The sequence below is a fragment of the Pristiophorus japonicus genome, chromosome 11, assembly GCF_044704955.1.
Source record: "Pristiophorus japonicus isolate sPriJap1 chromosome 11, sPriJap1.hap1, whole genome shotgun sequence".
Taxonomy (NCBI): Eukaryota; Metazoa; Chordata; class Chondrichthyes; family Pristiophoridae; genus Pristiophorus; species Pristiophorus japonicus.
Window position 1 is genome coordinate 73,473,665 of NC_091987.1, and position 18,975 is coordinate 73,492,639.

Here is an 18,975-nt window from a genome sequence, read left to right on the forward strand (position 1 = left end):
TAATAAGGTGTGTGAATTGACTGCGCAGATAGCTGTTAACGGATATGATGTAATTCCTGGGACATTGGAACCAGTTCTGGGGGAGGTGGGATCAGTACAAACCGGACGCTCTGCACCTGGGCAGGACCAGAACCAATGTCCTAGTGGGAGTGTTTGCTAGTGCTGTTAGGGAAGGGCTAAACCAACATGGCAGGGGGATGGGAACCTATGCAGGGAGACAGAAGGAAGTAGAATGGGGGCAGAAGCAAAAGATAGAAAGAAAAAAAGTAAAAGTGGAGGGCAGAGAAACCCAAGGCAAAAAGCAAAAAGGGCCACATTACAGTAAAATTCTAAAGGGGCAAAGGGTGTTAAAAAGACAAGCCTGAAGGCTCTGTGCCTCAATGCGAGGAGTATTCGGAATAAGGTGGACGAATTAACTGCGCAGACAGCAGTTAACGGATATGATGTAATTGGCATCACGGAGACATGGCTCCAGGGTGACCAAGGCTGGGAACTCAACATCCAGGGGTATTCAACATTCAGGAAGGATAGGCAGAAAGGAAAAGGAGGTGGGGTAGTGTTGCTGGTTAAAGAGGAAATTAATGCAATAGTAAGGAAGGACATTAGCTTGGATGATGTGGAATCTGTATGGGTGGAGCTACGGAATACCAAAGGGCAGAAAACGCTAGTGGGAGTTGTGTACAGACCACCAAACAGTAGTAGTGAGGTTGGGGACAGCATCAAACAAGAAATTAGGGATGCATGCAATAAAGGTACAGCAGTTATCATGGCCGACTTTAATCTACATATTGATTGGGCTAACCAAAGTGGTAGCAATGCGGTGGAGGAAGATTTCCTGGAGTGTATTAGGGATGGTTTTCTAGACTAATATGTCGAGGAACCAACTGGAAGGCTGGCCATCCTAAACTGGGTGATGTGTAATGAGAAAGGACTAATTAACAATCTTGTTGTGCGAGGCCCCTTGGGGAAGAGTGACCATAATATGGTAGAATTCTATATTAAGATGGAGTGTGACACAGTTAATTCAGAGACTAGGCTCCTGAACTTAAGGAAAGGTAACTTCGATGGTATGAGACGTGAATTGGCTAGAATAGACTGGCGAGTGATAGATAAAGGGTTGACGGTGGATAGGCAATGGCAGACATTTAAATATCACATGGATGAACTACAACAATTGTACATCTCTGTGTGGCGTAAGAATAAAAAAGGGAAGGTGGCTCAACCATGGCTAAGATGGGAAATGAAGGATAGTATTAAATCCAAGGAAGAGGCACATAAATTGGGCAGAAAAAGCAGCAAACCTGAGGACTGGGAGAATTTTGTAATACAGCAGAGGAGGATAAAGGGTTTAATTAGGAGGGGGAAAATAAAGTATGAGAGGAAGCTTGCTAGGAACATAAAAACTGACTGCAAAAGCTTCTATAGATATGTGAAGAGAAAAAGATTAGTGAAAACAAATGTAGGTGCCTTGCAGTCAGATTCAGGTGAATTTATAATGGGGAACAAAGAAATGGCGGACCAGTTAAACAAATACTTTGGTTCTGTCTTCACTAAGGAAGACACAAATAACCTTCCAGAAATACTAGGGGACCGAGGGTCTAGTGAGAAGGAGGACCTGAAGGAAATCCTTATTAGGCGGGAAATTGTGTTCGAGAAATTGATGGAATTAAAGGCCGATAATTCCCTGGGGCCTGATAGTCTGCATTCCAGAGTACTTAAGGAAGTAGCCCTAGAAATAGTGGATGTATTGGTGATCATTTTCCAATAGTCTATCAACTCTGATTCAGTTCCTATGGACTGGAGGTTGGCTAATGTAATCCCACTTTTTAAAAAAGGAGGGAGAGCGAAAACAGGGAATTATAGACCAGTTAGCCTGACATCGGTGGCAGGAAAAATGCTGGAATCAATTATTAAAGATGTAATAGCAGCGCATTTGGAAAGCAGTGATAGGATCGGTCCAAGTCAGCATGGATTTATGAAAGGGAAATCATGCTTGACAAATCTCTATAATTTTTTGAGGATGTAACAAGTAGAGTGGACAAGGGAGAACCAGTGTATTTGGACTTTCAAAAGGCTTTTGACAAGGTCCCACACAAGAGATTAGTGTGCAAAATTAAGGCACATGGTATTGGGGGTAATGTATTGAAGTGGATAGAGAACTGGTTGGCAGACAGGAAGCAAAGAGTGGGAATAAACGGGTCCGTTTCAGAATGGCAGGCAGTGACTAGTGGGGTGCCGCAAGGTTCAGTGCTGGGATCTTAGCTATTTACAATATACATTAATGATTTAGACGAAGGAATTGAATGTAATATCTCCAAGTTTGCAGCTGACACTAAGCTGGGTGGCAGTGCGAGCTGTGAGGAGGATGCTAAGAGGCTGCAGGGGGATTGGACAGGTTAGGTGAATGGGCAAATGCATGGCAGATGCAGTATAATGTGGATAAGTGTGAAGTTATCCCCTTTGGTGGCAAAAACAGTAAGGCAGATTATTATCTGAATGGTGACAGATTATTAAAAGGGAAGGTGCAACGAGACCTAGGTGTCCTGGTACATTAGTCATTGAAGGTAGGCATGCAGGTATAGCAGGCAGTAAAGAAAGCTAATGGCATGCTGGCCTTCATAGCGAGAGGATTTGAGTATAGGAGCAGGGAGGTCTTACTGCAGCTGTACAGGGCCTTGGTGAGACCACATCTTGAGTATTGTGTGCAGTTTTGGTCTCCTAACCTGAGGAAGGACATTCTTGCTATTGAGGGAGTGCAGCGAAGGTTCACCAGACTGATTCCCAGGATGGCAGAACTGACATATGAAGAAAGACTGAATCAACTTGGCTTATATTCACTGGAATTTAGAAGAATGAGAGGAGATCTCATAGAAACATATAAAATTCTGATGGGATTGGACAGGTTAGATGCAGGAAGAATGTTCACGATGTTAGGGATGTCCAGAACCAGGGGTCACAGTCTAAGGATAAGGGGTAAGTCATTTAGGACCAAGATGAGGAGAAACGTCTTCACTCAGAGAATTGTGAACCTGTGGAATTCTTTACCACAGAAAGTTGTTGAGGCCAGTTCGTTAGATATATTCAAAATGGAGTTAGATGTGGCCCTTATGGCTAAAGGAATCAAGGGGTATGGAGAGAAAGCAGGAATGGGGTACTGAAGCTGCATGATCAGCCCTGATCATATTGAATGGTGGTGCAGGCTCGAATAAATGAATAGTCTACTCCTGCACCTATTTTCTATGTTTCTATGTTTCTATGACGATGGCTAAGGAGATGAGTGAAGGCAGTATGAGTGGTAGAAGGTGTGTATTGGCACCAGTGCCTAGATTTACTTCAGATACACTTGTGAGATCATCAAATCTTTTCTCAAACTGTGGGTAGTTCATGGGGTGGTGACGTTGCATTGTCCATCTCTGACACATCCCTCCATACAAAAACATCATTTCAAACATTTTCACCAGGATCATAAATAGAATATAAAGTGCGAGGGAGAGCTCAACATTTTGTTGCCATTTATTATTTTAGAAAATTAACATTTATTGCAGGACCAATAGAACATATAAATATAATATATTATCTAATGATGGGTCTTGTGCAGTGGTGCGTGCCACACCCTCAATATGTTTGCCATATCCTAACTATATGGTCATATTCAATGTCTGAGGCTAACATACTGATACTGTTTATTGCTCTAGTCAGGCTGCACCTTAAATACTGCATTCAGTTCAGGCCTTGGAGGCACAAGGAAACATTTAAGCTCAGGAAACGGTGAAGAAAAGGATCGTGAGGCTGATTCCTTAGAGTCAGAGGACTGAGTTATAAGAAAGGAAAAAATAAATCTAATAGCTTACAGAATTACCCTAGAGTTCATAATTAGGAAAGGTTGTTAAACTAGTTAAACTACATTCAAATTAACCTTGCAGTGTGTCACAAATATTAGCTTTATATCTACCAAACAAGTTTGAACTAAAATGGCAGCCTTGAAAGGAGATGAATGAAAGGGATTTTACAAAGGCATATAATATACAAAGTGAAATAGAAAAACTTTATCCTCAGCAGTGTTTCAAGTTAAGCCATGACGGCAGGTGAAAGGAATATAAGTAGAAACTAATAAAAGCAAGCTTAGGACCGATTTCAGGAAACAATTCTTCACAGGAGTGATCAGTACCTGGAAGGTGGGTAAATGGTGTTGTGGTACAGATCAGCCATGATCTATTAGAATGGTGGAACACGCTTGAGGGGCTGAATGGTCTATTCCTGTTCCAATCTTCCTAGGTAGGATAGTAGAGGCAAAATCTCGGGTGTTATTTAAGAAGCTATTAATGGTGTGATGTAGGATTATAGATTTCTTATAAAGGAATGAACCAGATGTATTGAATTACTTCCCTCAACTGTACTTTATCTTTGTGATCATTGTGAAATCTGTGTATCACATCTTAAATTTGTATACTATACCGAGGACGCCACACCTCTGTAGAACTTTAGTGATTGGTTTGACTAGCCATATTAAATTATCAAATATCTAGAATTGCCTTTCAACAGCCAGGAAAAACCCAACCATTAACAATCAGGAACAACAACTCATAAAGGTGGCCAAATTGCTCAGCACCCCCATCCTCCACGCTGCCTAAATTGTCAAAGTGCTAAATTTGTTTTCCATTTAAATATTCTGTGGCATTTTTCCACAATGACTAAGGGTTTTGTAATGTATTTGCTTCATGGGTTATTTGCTTAAGAATTCATAGCAGCACATTGCTATTAAGAACTAATTGGTTTATTAACAAAGGTTTAACAATCACACTATACATTACCAGTTCATCCACTGGGCTCACAACCGCAGGCCTCATCATGGATCCTCTGAACCCAACTGACTGGGGTTTTATTGAGTCTTGTGAACATCAAGTGACTGGCTAAGCCACTCACAATTCAACAGTTCCACAAACCTGTGAGCGTACTCACAGGTGCATACATTACAGGTTCCAATTTTATAATTACTTTCATTTTACATTTTATTTTACTTATTAAATATATTCAGTATTTTAACTCAGCCTGCCAGAGGTCTGCTCAAGGTGATTGAATTTTCTATTTTTAGTATCTCAGAGCCATATAGGGAGAGAGAGAAATATAACAGAGAAAGAATCGTGACAAATAGAAAGACACCGTCATAGGGAGACAAAGAATTTCAGAGGGGATAAATGGAAACCGTTAAATGATTAGAGAGACAAATGGTAGTTTTCTTGTTATCCAACTGTTTTGTCTTTATTTCGGTTTGAGCATTGCTATAGTAATATAATAGTGTTTATGGAGCAACACCATGGGAGATAAACTAGTGTGCTTGAATAAATTGAATATGCAAGGTTTGTTACAATGACTTTCACATTTCTGCCTAGGTTCTCAACCACCTGTTGCATTTGAAGTTTACAAACAGCATGGGTGAGCAGGTCGATTTTGATGATCAGGGTGATCTTAAAGGAAATTATACCATTATCAACTGGCAGTTATCCCCCGAGGATGAATCTGTAGTGTTTCAAGAAGTTGGCAACTACAATGCATATGCTAAACCAAGCGACAGACTCAACATAAATGAAAAGAAAATCTTGTGGAGTGGGTTCTCAAAAGTGGTATGTGATTAATTTTTAATCACACATTTTATTTTATTCAATATCCCATTTGCCAGGTTTAAAATTCCATATTTTTTTATTGATACTGGGGTATATTTCCTCTACCTCTCTCTCCTCCTTTAAGATGCTCCTTAAAACCTACCTCTTTGATCAAGCTTTTGCTCATCTACCTTAATACCTTCTTATGTGGCTTGGTGTCAAATTTTGCTTTACTACATTAAAGGCACTATATAAATGTAAGTTGCTGTTGTATGCAAAGATAAAGAAAAATAATATTACTAAACTATCATTGGTTTATGATAGATCAATAAAAAGATTTTTCTTTGCTTTGATACAGAGGAAAATATACTTAAATATATTTTTATAGATGGTCGCACCTGTCAAAATATAATGAAGTATTTTGCTACTAACAGTAACTGTTCAAATACTATACACTACAACTGCTATTTTCACCAACAATGTTGGAATGTAGCTTAAAGCTGCTTCCACATGGTCGGGATAGAGCACGGACTGGGAAAATATTCAGATGCACAGTGATCTGTAATGAATTGTTCGTGCTTTGTAACAGCTAGTATTTTGTATATTTGTTCAAAGACCCATATGCCATGCTGAGGAATAAATAATTGAGAAGGATGAAGACATGTGTTTGACTTTTCTAAGAAACATTTGGTTGGAGAGATGAGCAATAAAATGTCAGGAGATAATAGTACTATAACTGCTGTGTAAAAACATATGGATAAGAACACCAAGTATGAAATGAGTAAAGACCATTGGCCCATCAAATCCATGCCCTCCAGAGACCTTGTACCGTTATATTATGAACTACAGCCAAAGCACTCATTCTTCTGAAGGAGCCAACCACCCAGAGGTAAAATTTATAAGAGAAGATAAATCTTGCCAACCCTGACATTAATTGACACCCTTCAGGGAACTTACAGATGTGCTATTGAGATCAGCAACTCGGAAGTATAGGTGAGTTGATGCTGTGGCTCCCAGTGCTATAGCTCCATGATTGGTACCCCGTTGGATTGCACCACAAGGCTGCCATCAGGTTAATCATTTTCTCAATTGGGAACTAGGACCACATTTATTTTACAGAAGTGTCTTTAATGGGAAATAAAGCTGTTGAAAACAACAAAAAAATTAAAAGAAAGACTCTCCTTGAGAGATAGTTTTGCCTGGTACTTCCAACTAAGAGGTCTGGCAGCCACAAATATTTAAAAAATGCAGCTGCATCCACCACTTTGGATATGCCTGCAGCCTGACTGACTTCTGAGCTTTCCTATATATGTTAGCAACGTTCTGTCAGGCTGCAAAGACCTTGTAAAACATTAGGGAATATGTAGGATAGAATGGCAGAATTCCAAAAGCTTCTTTGTGCTCACTGCACATACATGAAATACACATACACATAGTTGCTTTAACATTGAATTGCAACTTCAGAGCAACTGCACATGGACAAATGTCACACATGGATAGTTACCAAATCTACTTGCAGTATAAATGGGGCTGAGACAGCTGCAAAGGAATAAAGTTATACGACAGAACTCATTTCAATGGAAATAGTTCTGTAATAAAATTAAGCATTATGTTACATAACAATGGAGAAAAAACATGGGGGTGAATTTACACAGAGGTTCTCTTGCTCACTGATCTTAAATTTACCCCCAATGAGTTTAACCAAACTGCTCAATCAAAGCTTCAAAACGTCTTTCTTTTCTTTATTTTCATTTCCAGGTCCCTTTTTCCAACTGCAGTCGTGATTGTGTGCCCGGCACCAGGAAGGGTATAATTGAAGGGGAGCCCACCTGCTGCTTTGAATGTCAACCATGTGGGGAAGGAGAATATAGTGATGAAAGTGGTAAGTAAAACATGCCCATTTTGCTGTATGTGTCTGTAATGGAGACTGATACAAAACATAAGTTTAAATCTCAGAGAATTCTGCCTTCAGAAACATATAAACTAAAATGAAAATATTATGACACACACTTACATTACTGCAATGATAACCAGGCACACTTGAAGGAGATTGCATTTACAAAGTTATTTGTGTTTAAAAGAACTATCAACATATAATAAGGGAAGAAATTCAATTCAGCTGCAGCTGAAAGATGGACAGCCAGCAGTTGCAAATCAGGAAGGGGCACTTTGGCTGGACCATTAATGCCCAAGGCCCGTCTAATGCCATCCTCAGGCAGAGCTGTCGATGGGCAAGCAACCCAATGGCCTGAATCAGATGTAAAGGCTGCTTAAATATGCAAATTGGGGTCCTACACAACTTATTTGAAGATGGAGAGAGATGCAGTAAGATGGAGGGGTTTTGGAAACGAATAGCAGAATACAGCATGATAGCTGAAGGCGTTGATAGTAATGTTGAAGTATAGGGATGGTAGTATGCACAGATGACCAGTGTCAGAAGAGCAAAAGATGTAAGCTGGGCCAGGAGGCTGGTGCAGGTCACTGAGGTAGTGTGTAGTGATGCCATGCAAGGATTTGTAAACAAAGGTGACCAATTTGAAATCAATGCACTGAGAATGCAGAGCCATTGGAGATTGGTGAGGGCAGAAACATAGAAACATAGAAAATAGGTGCAGGAGTAGGCCATTCAGCCCTTCTAGCCTGCACCGCCATTCAATGAGTTCATGGCTGAACATGCAACTTCAGTACCCCCTTCCTGCTTTTTCGCCATACCCCTTGATCCCCCTAGTAGTAAGGACTTCATCTATAGAAAGGGCAGGGGTGATCGCGAAGCAGAACTTAGTATGAGATAGGATGTGAGTGGGGGATGCCTTGATAAGTTGGAGTTTGTGTAGGGTGGAGATGGGAAGCTGATGAAGTGAGCGTTGGAGAAGTCGAGCCTGGAGGGAATAAAGGCAAGAATGGAGCTGTTGTGGGGGTTTTGGGGGGGGCGGGGGAGGTTGGGGGGGGCGGGGAGGTGGAGAGGTAGGAGAGGAGGTGGGTGATACATTTGAGATGGAAATAGGTGGTCAGTGAACCAACTACATCAGGTGTTGAGAATTTGTCAATAACATATTAACCAACTTTATAGCCCAGCTAAGAGGAAACAAAACTTAATCCTAGTGCTATAAAGTAGGCTAAGATGATAATTACATCTTGGACTTCAGCCCACAAGTACCTCATTGGAAGTAAGGCAGTATGCAATGATTATCCACTTTCATTGAATAAAGAGTTAACGCTTTGAAAGCCTAATTGTACCTAAGAAATAACTAACTATACTTGATTCATTGTTTGCTTGTTTTCTCCTTTAGATGCAAGTGCATGTACAAAGTGTCCCAATGATTTTTGGTCAAATGAGAATCATACATCATGCATAGCCAAGGAGATTGAATACCTATCATGGACTGAACCTTTTGGAATTGCTCTGACAATATTTGCCGTGCTAGGAATACTGATCACTTCCTTTGTTTTGGGAGTATTCATTAAGTTCAGAAATACTCCCATTGTGAAAGCCACTAACAGAGAACTCTCCTTCCTCCTCCTCTTCTCCTTAATCTGCTGTTTCTCCAGCTCATTGATCTTCATTGGAGAACCCAAAGATTGGACCTGCAGATTGCGTCAACCTGCATTTGGAATCAGCTTTGTGCTGTGCATTTCTTGCATTCTGGTGAAAACTAATCGTGTGCTCTTGGTCTTCGAGGCCAAGATACCAACTAGCCTCCATCGAAAGTGGGTGGGCCTCAATTTGCAGTTCTTACTGGTTTTCCTCTGTATTCTTGTGCAAATTGTTACTTGTGTCATCTGGCTTTACACAGCACCTCCTTCGAGCTACAGAAATCATGAACTAGAAGATGAAATCATTTTTATTACATGTGATGAAGGTTCCTTAATGGCACTTGGTTTTCTCATTGGTTACACATGCCTTCTTGCTGCCATTTGCTTCTTTTTTGCCTTTAAGTCTCGCAAACTCCCAGAGAACTTCAATGAGGCCAAATTTATTACCTTCAGCATGCTGATATTTTTCATAGTCTGGATCTCATTTATTCCTGCTTATGTCAGCACTTATGGGAAATTTGTTTCAGCTGTTGAAGTCATTGCCATACTTGCATCAAGTTTTGGGTTACTAGGATGCATTTATTTTAACAAATGCTATATCATTTTGTTTAAACCATCAAGGAATACCATTGAAGAAGTGAGATGCAGTACAGCTGCCCATGCGTTTAAAGTGGCAGCCAGGGCAACTTTGCGGCGCAGCACCTTGTCTCCCAAGAGGTCCAATAGTATAGGTGGTTCAACTGTCTCCTCTCCATCATCTTCAATCTGCAGCAGAAGTGCCCATGTTAAACCAATCACCATGGAGATGCAGCGGTGCAGTAAGCAGAAGGTCAGTTTTGGCAGTGGAACTGTTACATTATCCCTAAGTTTTGAGGAAACTGGAAGATATGCAACTGTCAGCAGGAACATGAGGAGGAGAAATTCAATGGAAGCCAAAAATAGTGATGAAATTTTGATGAAGCACAATGTTTTGATCCCCCTTCAGAATTGCGATACAGGAAATGACATACGGTGCAAGATAATGGGAAACAATGGCTCAGGAACTCTTGAATCACTGGATGGTAGCAAAGAACGTGCCAAAAATACTGAAGAAATGTCCTCCAACACTTCAATAAATTCGAGAAACCTTGTTGATGGCACCATCGTAGATAATGCCATAAATTCTTAACAGTGGCTGCGGATCCTACTTTCAGTATTAGCAGCATAAATTCAGATAGTCCCAGCATCTTTGTGAATTGTTGTTGGTTCAAAATGTTAATTATGCTGTTGCTGTGTCTATCAAAAATTTCAACTCAATTATACTTAGAAAACCACCCACGTACCAATTCAATTCAGAACATTAAAGGATTGCCAAAACTGGTACACTAGGAGAATATTTTTTGTCGTGGAAGGCCAGCTTCTGGATTTTCTATAATAATGAGAAAAACATTAATAGAAAATAAGAATGCAATCCTAGAAATGCATAAGCTACAGTAAGAAAATTGGAAAGAAAACAAAAACTTAAAACAGGATGGCCAATCGATCCACAAATTAACAGCGTTATTCTTTCAACAGTTGCCAAATAACTAAAAGTAAAGAGCCCTATATACTTGAAAGGTCATCAAAGTTGTGATTATGTAAAGTTCTGTATGTTTTCAAAAAGATTAGATTTATATATACTATATTGCAAGCAAATCCACGTAATTAGAGAAAGAGCGATGAGCTATCTGAAACAGTGTTGAATATGTTGCTGACAATTCAAAAACTTTTGATATCCTTCAAGGAGATTCACACTGTGATAAAAACGAGTTACTCTTACATAATGGCACTGCTGTAAACACAGGTTGTTTATTCTACATTAATATGACCGTTATGCCAATCACATGGAAACACTGTGGCAGTTATTAAATTTCAGCAGAAGTGAGGTCCATTATATTAAGTAGAGATATGGCTCAGGAAGCAAAACTGTGTCACTAGTGGTAACATGTTATCACATTGCATCTCCATGGTCATTGCCATAATGTTACACAAATTTAATTTCATTGCAGTTGATGTAACAGTAAGGATATTATTGTTTAAAAAGTACAGAGATAAGCAACAATGATGATTCTGGGATTCAGGAACGTAAGTTGAGATGATGTCACAGAGGTTGGACTTGTTTTCTTTGTAAAAAGGAAACTTTTATAAGACCAGATTGAAGTCTTCAAAATTATGAAGGGAAGTAGCGAAGCTGATCCAGGTAAATTGCTCACTGTGGTGAAGGGTTTATATACCAGGTGACACAAGTTAAAGAATTAGGAAGGTAGGAATAAGAAGAAAGAACTTTTTCACCTTCAGTTGTGGAGTAAGTTACCAAGGAAGACCATTGAAGTGGACAGTACAAGAGTCAATTGGATGTGTTTCTGGAGAGCGAAGGGACTAAGGCACACCCTGACAAGATAGGTAGATGGCTCTGATGTTTCAAGGAGAATGAGCTTCCTAGGACTAATGGCCATTTCCTGTTTCTAATGTTCTGCACTTACTCTTCTCACACCTATTGAAAGTCATCTAAGTGTAATGTATCAGTAGTAAAGTTTGGTAAGAAATAGCTATACCGCTACATGTATCAACTTATGTTTCAGTTCCAGTATTAAGACCAATGCTATTTTTAACTTCCTCGTACTAACACAGTAATGTGATGTTCTAGTAGGCATTTGATGACATGATTATATGGATAGTGGTATCAAAGGGCAACAGTGGAAATAGGATGTTACATCATACATTAATGGAGCAGTAATAATAGAAAGGTATAGCATTTGTAAGAAAATGGTAATGCTTTAGTTTACCCTGATGATAACAAAATAGAATAGCCTCACATTAATAATCAACAGTCAGTGACTTCAGGAAAGAAGGGGAGAAAATGAAAAAAAAACATAAAAAGAATCTAGGATTGAAATATCATGACACCGGTGAGATGTATGTAATAGAAAAATTAGACTGACAATAATAAATCATAGTTTAATAGCAATCTAATGTATTATATTGGTGAGAATGGAACAGTCTAACATTGGCAAAACAGGAGGTGAAACAGAATAGCAGCTAATGACAGTGATCAAGTGGCATAACATTACAGGGATAATAGCAGTGGAACAGTATTCCTTCAATGTGAGTGTGATAATGAAACTGTGTGACATTAGTGCAATATTGGCAATCATATATTGTGAGATAAATGAGACATTGGTAATAGAGCAATTAACATTAGTGAAATATTAGTAATGGAAGAGTACGACATCACTGAAACAATTATAATGGAACAGTGTGACATTTGTAGAATTGGTGAGGCAGCGGTAATAAATGCAATCAAATTAAAATTATTCCATCACTTATCAGCTAGAATTTATATTGCATGCAATGCCTGTTCATTTTTTAATGTTTCTTAAGATTGACATTTTCTGATCTGGATGTTTTGTACTGTGTAACAGGATTACATGACAGAATGAATACCACAATTAGGCAAGCTTTGTTTGGCTATGAAATATACAGCCAGATAACTGAATTCAATTTATCCTATTTGATTGGATGGCATGCATTTGAAATATGTGATCAGATAGTGAATGTGTGGTTCTTACATTGTCAAATTAGTTCGGGGAAAAGTAAATAAGATTGAGAATTTAGAGCCACATGAAGCTGTAACCAAGATTGGCAGCTGAGATGATGAAACCGTTTTCTTGAATTTATATTTGAACTTGGACTTCAATGAACTGTAACAAGAACAAATGACTTTGTAACAAAAATTGTTAAGATTATCTTAAAAAATGAAAATTCTATTTTAAACATCAGATGTGTAAAATTAGTAATTATATATCTATATATTAAATACATATTTCTTGTTAAATGGTTGTTCATAAGAATCAAAACATCTTGTAGTGCTTGAAGAATTTTTTGTGCACTGTTCACCTGTGTATTTTGTGATCAGGTTTCTTTTGTAGACTCAAGCATAAAGGATATTCATTTTGGAATCTCTATTGAAAAGCACTTATCTATCTGTGTGTACATGCGTCTGCCTCTAATTCACTCTTCTTTAAAGGAGTCTTTCAAGAAAGACAAACCAAAATTATATTTGTGAGTTCCTTTGTAGTCTCTGGTATTTCCAAAGACCAGAAATGAAACTTAAACATGATCTGTGTAAGTCATTTCATTTTTCAGTTCTCTAATGAACGTGGACGGCTGCATTTATTTTCAGAGTACTACAGCAACATCCCTGTCAAGCCCCCATTGATAAGCAGAGGTTGCTACCATACTTACTCCTCCGACTGAATTATCATTTAGAAGGAGCACAAGATTAGTTATCGATGACATGCACCATACTCTCACCAAACACAGGCATCAGATAAACAAACATTGAATAATATATAAAGGACACTGGAGTAGAAAAGTAAACTGGTTGCTCCTTCTTTTAAAACCATTATTACAATTTCTGCCTTAGCAATACAATTTTTCTTCTCTTTCTTGCCCACCCCGAGCACCAGCACATATTTCACCCTCTTAAAGCAACACTTGCACAACCAACGTTTCACAATGCTCTCTGATTAAGGGGGGCTCTAACTCAGCATCTTGAACTATAGCTACCCACCAATTACATACATTCTCAACCTTAAAACCCTTCCTCCACTTTAGTCACCTCATATCCCCACATCTCGTACTTCAACTCTTCCATGTCAATTGGCATACACACCTCAAATGCTAACCTTACCCTCATTTACTCTAACTTCTTGCAAGATAAATTTGCACACAATGTTCCCACCAATCAGAGCACTAGAGGGTATCTTCCCAATATTAAATACCGTGCCCTTCAAGGTGAAGGCCATAAAGCTCATGGGGAAGTACTCAGCTCTAGGCCTGGGAGATGGGGAGGTTGGTGGCATCTTGCCAGAAGCAGGTTGCTGACTGAGCACTTGTACTGTTGACCTAACGTCCCTGTGAAGCAGCACACAGACACAACCTTCTAGAAATAGCAGGTTAGTTAAGTTGAATACATGGCTTGAGGAATGGTGCAAGAGGGAGGGATTCAAATTCCTAGGACATTGGAACCGGTTCTGGGGGAGGTGGGACCAGTACAAACCGGATGGTCTGCACCTGGGCAGGAGCGGAACCGATGTCCTGGGGGAGTGTTTGCTAGTGCTGTTGGGGAGGGTTTAAACTAATATGGCAGGGGGATGGGAACCTATGCAGGGAGATAGAGGGAAGTAAAATGGGGGCAGAAACAAAAGGTGGAAAGGAAGTAAGGAAAGGTGGAGGGCAGAGAAATCAAAGGCAAAAATCAAAAAGGGCTACATTACAACATAATTCTAATAGGACAAAAAGTGTTAAAAAAAACAAGCCTGAAGGCTCTATGTCTCAATGCGAGGAGCATTCGTAATAAGGTGGATGAATTAACTACGCAGATAGCTGTTAACGGATATGATGTAATTGGAATTACGGAGACATGGCTCAAGGGTGACCAAGGTTGAGAACTCAACATCCAGGGGTATTCAATATTCAGGAAGGATAGACAGAAAGGAAAAGGAGGTGGGGTAGCGTTGCTGGTTAAAGAGGAGATTAACGCAAGAGCAAGGAAGGACATTAGCTTGGATGATGTGGAATCTGTATGGGTAGAGCTGCAGAACACCAAAGGGCAGAAAATGCTAGTGGGAGTGGTGTACAGACCACCAAACAGTAGTAGTGAGGTTGGGGATGGCATCAAACAGGAAATTAGGGATGTGTGCAATAAAGGTAAAGCAGTTATCATGGGTGACTTTAATCTACATATCAATTGGGCTAACCAAACTGGTAGCAATACAGTGGAGAAGGATTTCCTGGAGTGTATAAGGGATGGTTTTCCAGACCAATATGTCGAGGAACCAACTAGAGAGCTGGCCATCCTAGACTGGGTGTTGTGTAATGAGAGAGGATTAATTAGCAATCTTGTTGTGCGAGGCCCCTTGGGGGAAGAGTGACCATAATATGGTAGAATTCTTCATTAAGATGGAGAGTGACACAGTTAATTCAGAGACTAGGATCCTGAACTTAAAGAAAGGTAACTTTGATGGTATAAGACGTGAATTGGCTACGATAGACTGGCGAATGATACTTAAAGAGTTGACGGTGGATAGACAATGGCAGACATTTAAATATCACATGGATGAACTTCAACAATTGTATGTCCCTGTCTGGCGTAAAAATAAAACGGGGAAGGTGGCTCAACCGTGGCTAACAAGGGAAATTAGGGATAGTGTTAAATCCAAGGAAGAGACATATAAATTGGCCAGAAAAAGCAGCAAACCTGAGGACTGGGAGAAATTTAGAATTCAGCAGAGGAGGAACTAGGGGACTGAGGGTCTAGCGAGAAGGAGGAACTGAAGAAAATCCTTATTAATCAGGAAATTGTGTTAGGGAAATTGATGGGATTGAAGGCCAATAAATCCCCAGGGCCTGATAGTCTGCATCCCAGAGTAGTTAAGGAAGTGGTCCTAGAAATAGTGGATGCATTGGTGGTCATTTTCCAACCTTCCAAGGACTCTGGATCAGTTCCTATAGACTGGAGGGTAGCTAATGTAACCCCACTTTTTAAAAAAGGAGGGAGAGAGAAAACAGGGAATTATAGACCGGTTAGCCTGACATCGATAGTGGAGAAAATGTTGGAATCAATTATTAAAGATGTAATAGCAGCGCATTTGGAAAGCAGTGATAGGATCGGTCCAAGTCAGCATGGATTTATGAAAGGGAAATCATGCTTGACAAATCTTCTAGAATTTTTTGAGGATGTAACTAGTAGAGTGGATAAGGGAGAACCAGTGGATGTGATGTATTTGGACTTTCAAAAGGCTTTCGACAAGGACCCACACAAGAGATTAGTATGCAAAATTAAAGCACATGGTGTTGGGGGTAATGTATTGACTTGGATAGAGAATTGGTTGACAGACAGGAAGCAAAGAGTAGGAATAAATGGGTCCTTTTCAGAATGGCAGGCAGTGACTAGTGGGGTACCGCAAGGTTCAGTGCTGGGACCCCAGCTATTTACAATAGACATTAATGATTTAGATGAAGGAATTGAATGTAATATCTCTAAGTTTGCAGATGACACTAAGCTGGGTGGCAGTATGAGCTGTGAGGAGGATGCTTAGAGGCTGCAGGGTGACTTGGATAGGTTAGGTGAGTGGGCAAATGCAGGCAGATGCAGTATAATGTGGATATATGTGAGGTTATCCACTTTGGTGGCAAAAACAGGAAGGCAGAATATTATCTGAATAGTGACAGATTAGGAAAAGGGGAGGTGCAACGAGACCTGGGTGTCATGGTACATCAGTCATTGAAAGTTGACAGGCAGGTACAGTAGGCAGTGAAGAAGGCAAATGGCATGTTGGCCTTCATAGCGAGAGGATTTGAGTAAAGGAGCAGGGAGGTCTTACTACAGTTGTACAGGGCCTTGGTGAGGCCACACCTTGAATATTGTGTGCAATTTTGGTCTCCTAATCTGAGGAAGGACATTCTTGCTATTGGGGGAGTGCAGTGTAGGTTCACCAGACTGATTCCCAGGATGGCAGGACTGACATATGAAGAAAGACTGGATTGACTAGGCTTATATTCACTGGAATTTAGAAGAATGAGAGGGGATCTCAAAGAAACATATAAAATTCTGACGGGATTGGACAGGTTAGATGCAGGAAGAATGTTCTCAAGGTTGGGGAGGTCCAGAACCAGGAGTCACAGTCTAAGGATAAGGGGTAAGCCATTTAGGACCGAGATAAGGAGAAACTTCTTCACTCAGAGAATTGTGAACCTGTGGAATTCTCTATCACAGAAAGTTGTTGAGGCCAGTTTGTTAGATATATTCAAAAGGGACTTAGATGTGGCCCTTATGGCTAAAGGGATCTAGAGGTATGGAGAGAAGGCAGGATTGGGGTACTGAAGTTGCATGATCAGCCATGATCATATTGAATGGTGGTGCAGGCTCGAAGGGCCGAATGGCCTACTCCTGCACCTATTTTCTATGTTTCTATGTTACCTCCTTCCCGAGGGGGTAATGCTCACTATTCTTAGGGGTTGAAATTCAGTTGCTACCGCCAGCTGATACCACCTGAATGAGACGGCAACGGGGCGTGAACGGCTGGGCATGATGGAAAATTCAGTTGTCCTTTTTCAAGGGCGTAAAGATTTGCCAACCCGCAGACTACCACCATGGAAATCCTGACGTAAGTACGTGCGCCGGTCTCGCCAAATTCACTTTTGCCACCTCACTTACAGGCTCACGGGGAACACGCCACAAAAAGTTGCCATTCACAAGTCGTAAAGATTCTGGGGCAGTATTTAAAGGGAGTTGCAGCCGGGTCACAGAGGTCATGGTCAGTGCTGCGTTCTCTCCTCGCAGAGTACGTAGATGTTGGCATGCTGCGACTACTCAGCTTCACAACTAGCATTTCTCAAACATTGCTGGGTTTCAGGTCACATCCATTGGCGACTAGCATATCACGACTAACTTCCACAGTTTAATGGGGGCAGTGATGGCACAACGTGTCGTCCTGCAACGAAGACTTTAAAGGCAATGGCTACAGAGACAGCTTCAGGCCAATGCGGGTCCATGCCAGAGGAGATTCCCCAGACCTCGGGGCAGGAGGCCGTACAGATGCATGGTTTACCGTGCACATTATTCTTACCTTGATATGTCAATGCAGTGCATAAGAAGGCTGCGGTTCCGCAAGGAGATGGTCACGGAGCTCTGCCACCTCCTGCAGACAAACCTCACAACTGACATTAGCACCAGGACCTCGCTGTCAGTGGCAGTGAAAGTGACTGTAGCCCTCAACTTCTATGCTACCGGCTCCTTCCAGTCTCCTGGAGGCGATATATGCGACATCTCGCAGTTTGCTGTACATTGCTGCATTCGCCAGGTGACCGACACTCTCTACAGCCGATGCAAGTTCAACATGTCCAGGCAGAGCCAGGATGAGCGCGCCCATGGCTTCGCCAGGATAGCGGGCTTCCCCATGGTTCAGGGGGCCATTGACTGTACAAATGTGGGATTGTGGGCCCCGCCTCACAATGGAGAGGTGTTTCGCAATCGAAAGAGCAACCACTCCCTCAATGTTCAGCTGGTCTGCGACCACAGGCAGATGATCCTCATTGTCAATGCCCGGTATCCTGGCAGTTGCCACGATGCCTTCATCCTGCGGGAGAGCAGTGTGCCATGACTGTTCCAGCCACCGCATGAAGGGCGTGGCTGGCTCATCGGCCACAAAGGATATGGTCTCGCCACCTGGCTGATGACACCCCTCCGCAATCCCACCACACCTGTCGAGCAGCAGTACAACAGCAGCCATATCGCAACCAGGACCATTATAGAGCAAACTATCGGGGTTCTGAAGCAGCGTTTCCGCTGCCTTGACCGCTCTGGAGGGGCATTTCAGTACTCGCCGTTTGGAAATGCCAGTATGGAAAGTAGTTAAAGATTGTGGTGTCAGGGCTAAGTGGCCTGCTAGAGGCTACAAGGGAACCCAACATACCGTCATTGTCCCGAGGGGGCTTGGTCTGACCTACCGCCACCGCTCCCACTTGTGCGCCCATTAGGGCCGATATACCAACAGGAGTTAGGGGTTGCACCTCAGAGTCCCATCCTCTGGTCTGCATCTGTTCTCATCTCATCTGTGCGAGCCTGGCCTGCAAGATTAAAGAGAGTTAGTGGCCTTCTATCCATCTGTCCGCAGTGCCTTAAATAGTTCACAACATGTTAATGTATGAGACTCTGTAAAGGTCGATGTAACTTCCCTTAGCTGCGAGTACTTGGTGTGACAATGCTTGAATGAGGGGGCGAGGGTCTAACAGTTACTGTGAGGATAGCATCTTTCAG

At 41.2% G+C, this 18,975-nt stretch overlaps 1 protein-coding gene across 3 annotated transcripts in view; it reads left to right on the top strand.

Moving 5' to 3' along the window:
• The window catches only part of casr (calcium-sensing receptor), a 91,509-nt gene extending 78,394 nt beyond the window's left edge, over positions 1 to 13,115 (top strand). For all 3 annotated transcript variants that reach the window (XM_070893536.1, XM_070893538.1, XM_070893539.1), the window contains 3 exons: positions 5,391 to 5,621; positions 7,359 to 7,482; positions 8,891 to 13,115. In XM_070893536.1, the coding sequence (XP_070749637.1) occupies positions 5,391 to 5,621; positions 7,359 to 7,482; positions 8,891 to 10,302 (1,767 nt within the window). In that variant the 3' untranslated portion in view covers positions 10,303 to 13,115. The remainder of the gene's footprint in view (positions 1 to 5,390; positions 5,622 to 7,358; positions 7,483 to 8,890) is intronic.
• Positions 13,116 to 18,975: the final 5,860 nt, after the last annotated feature.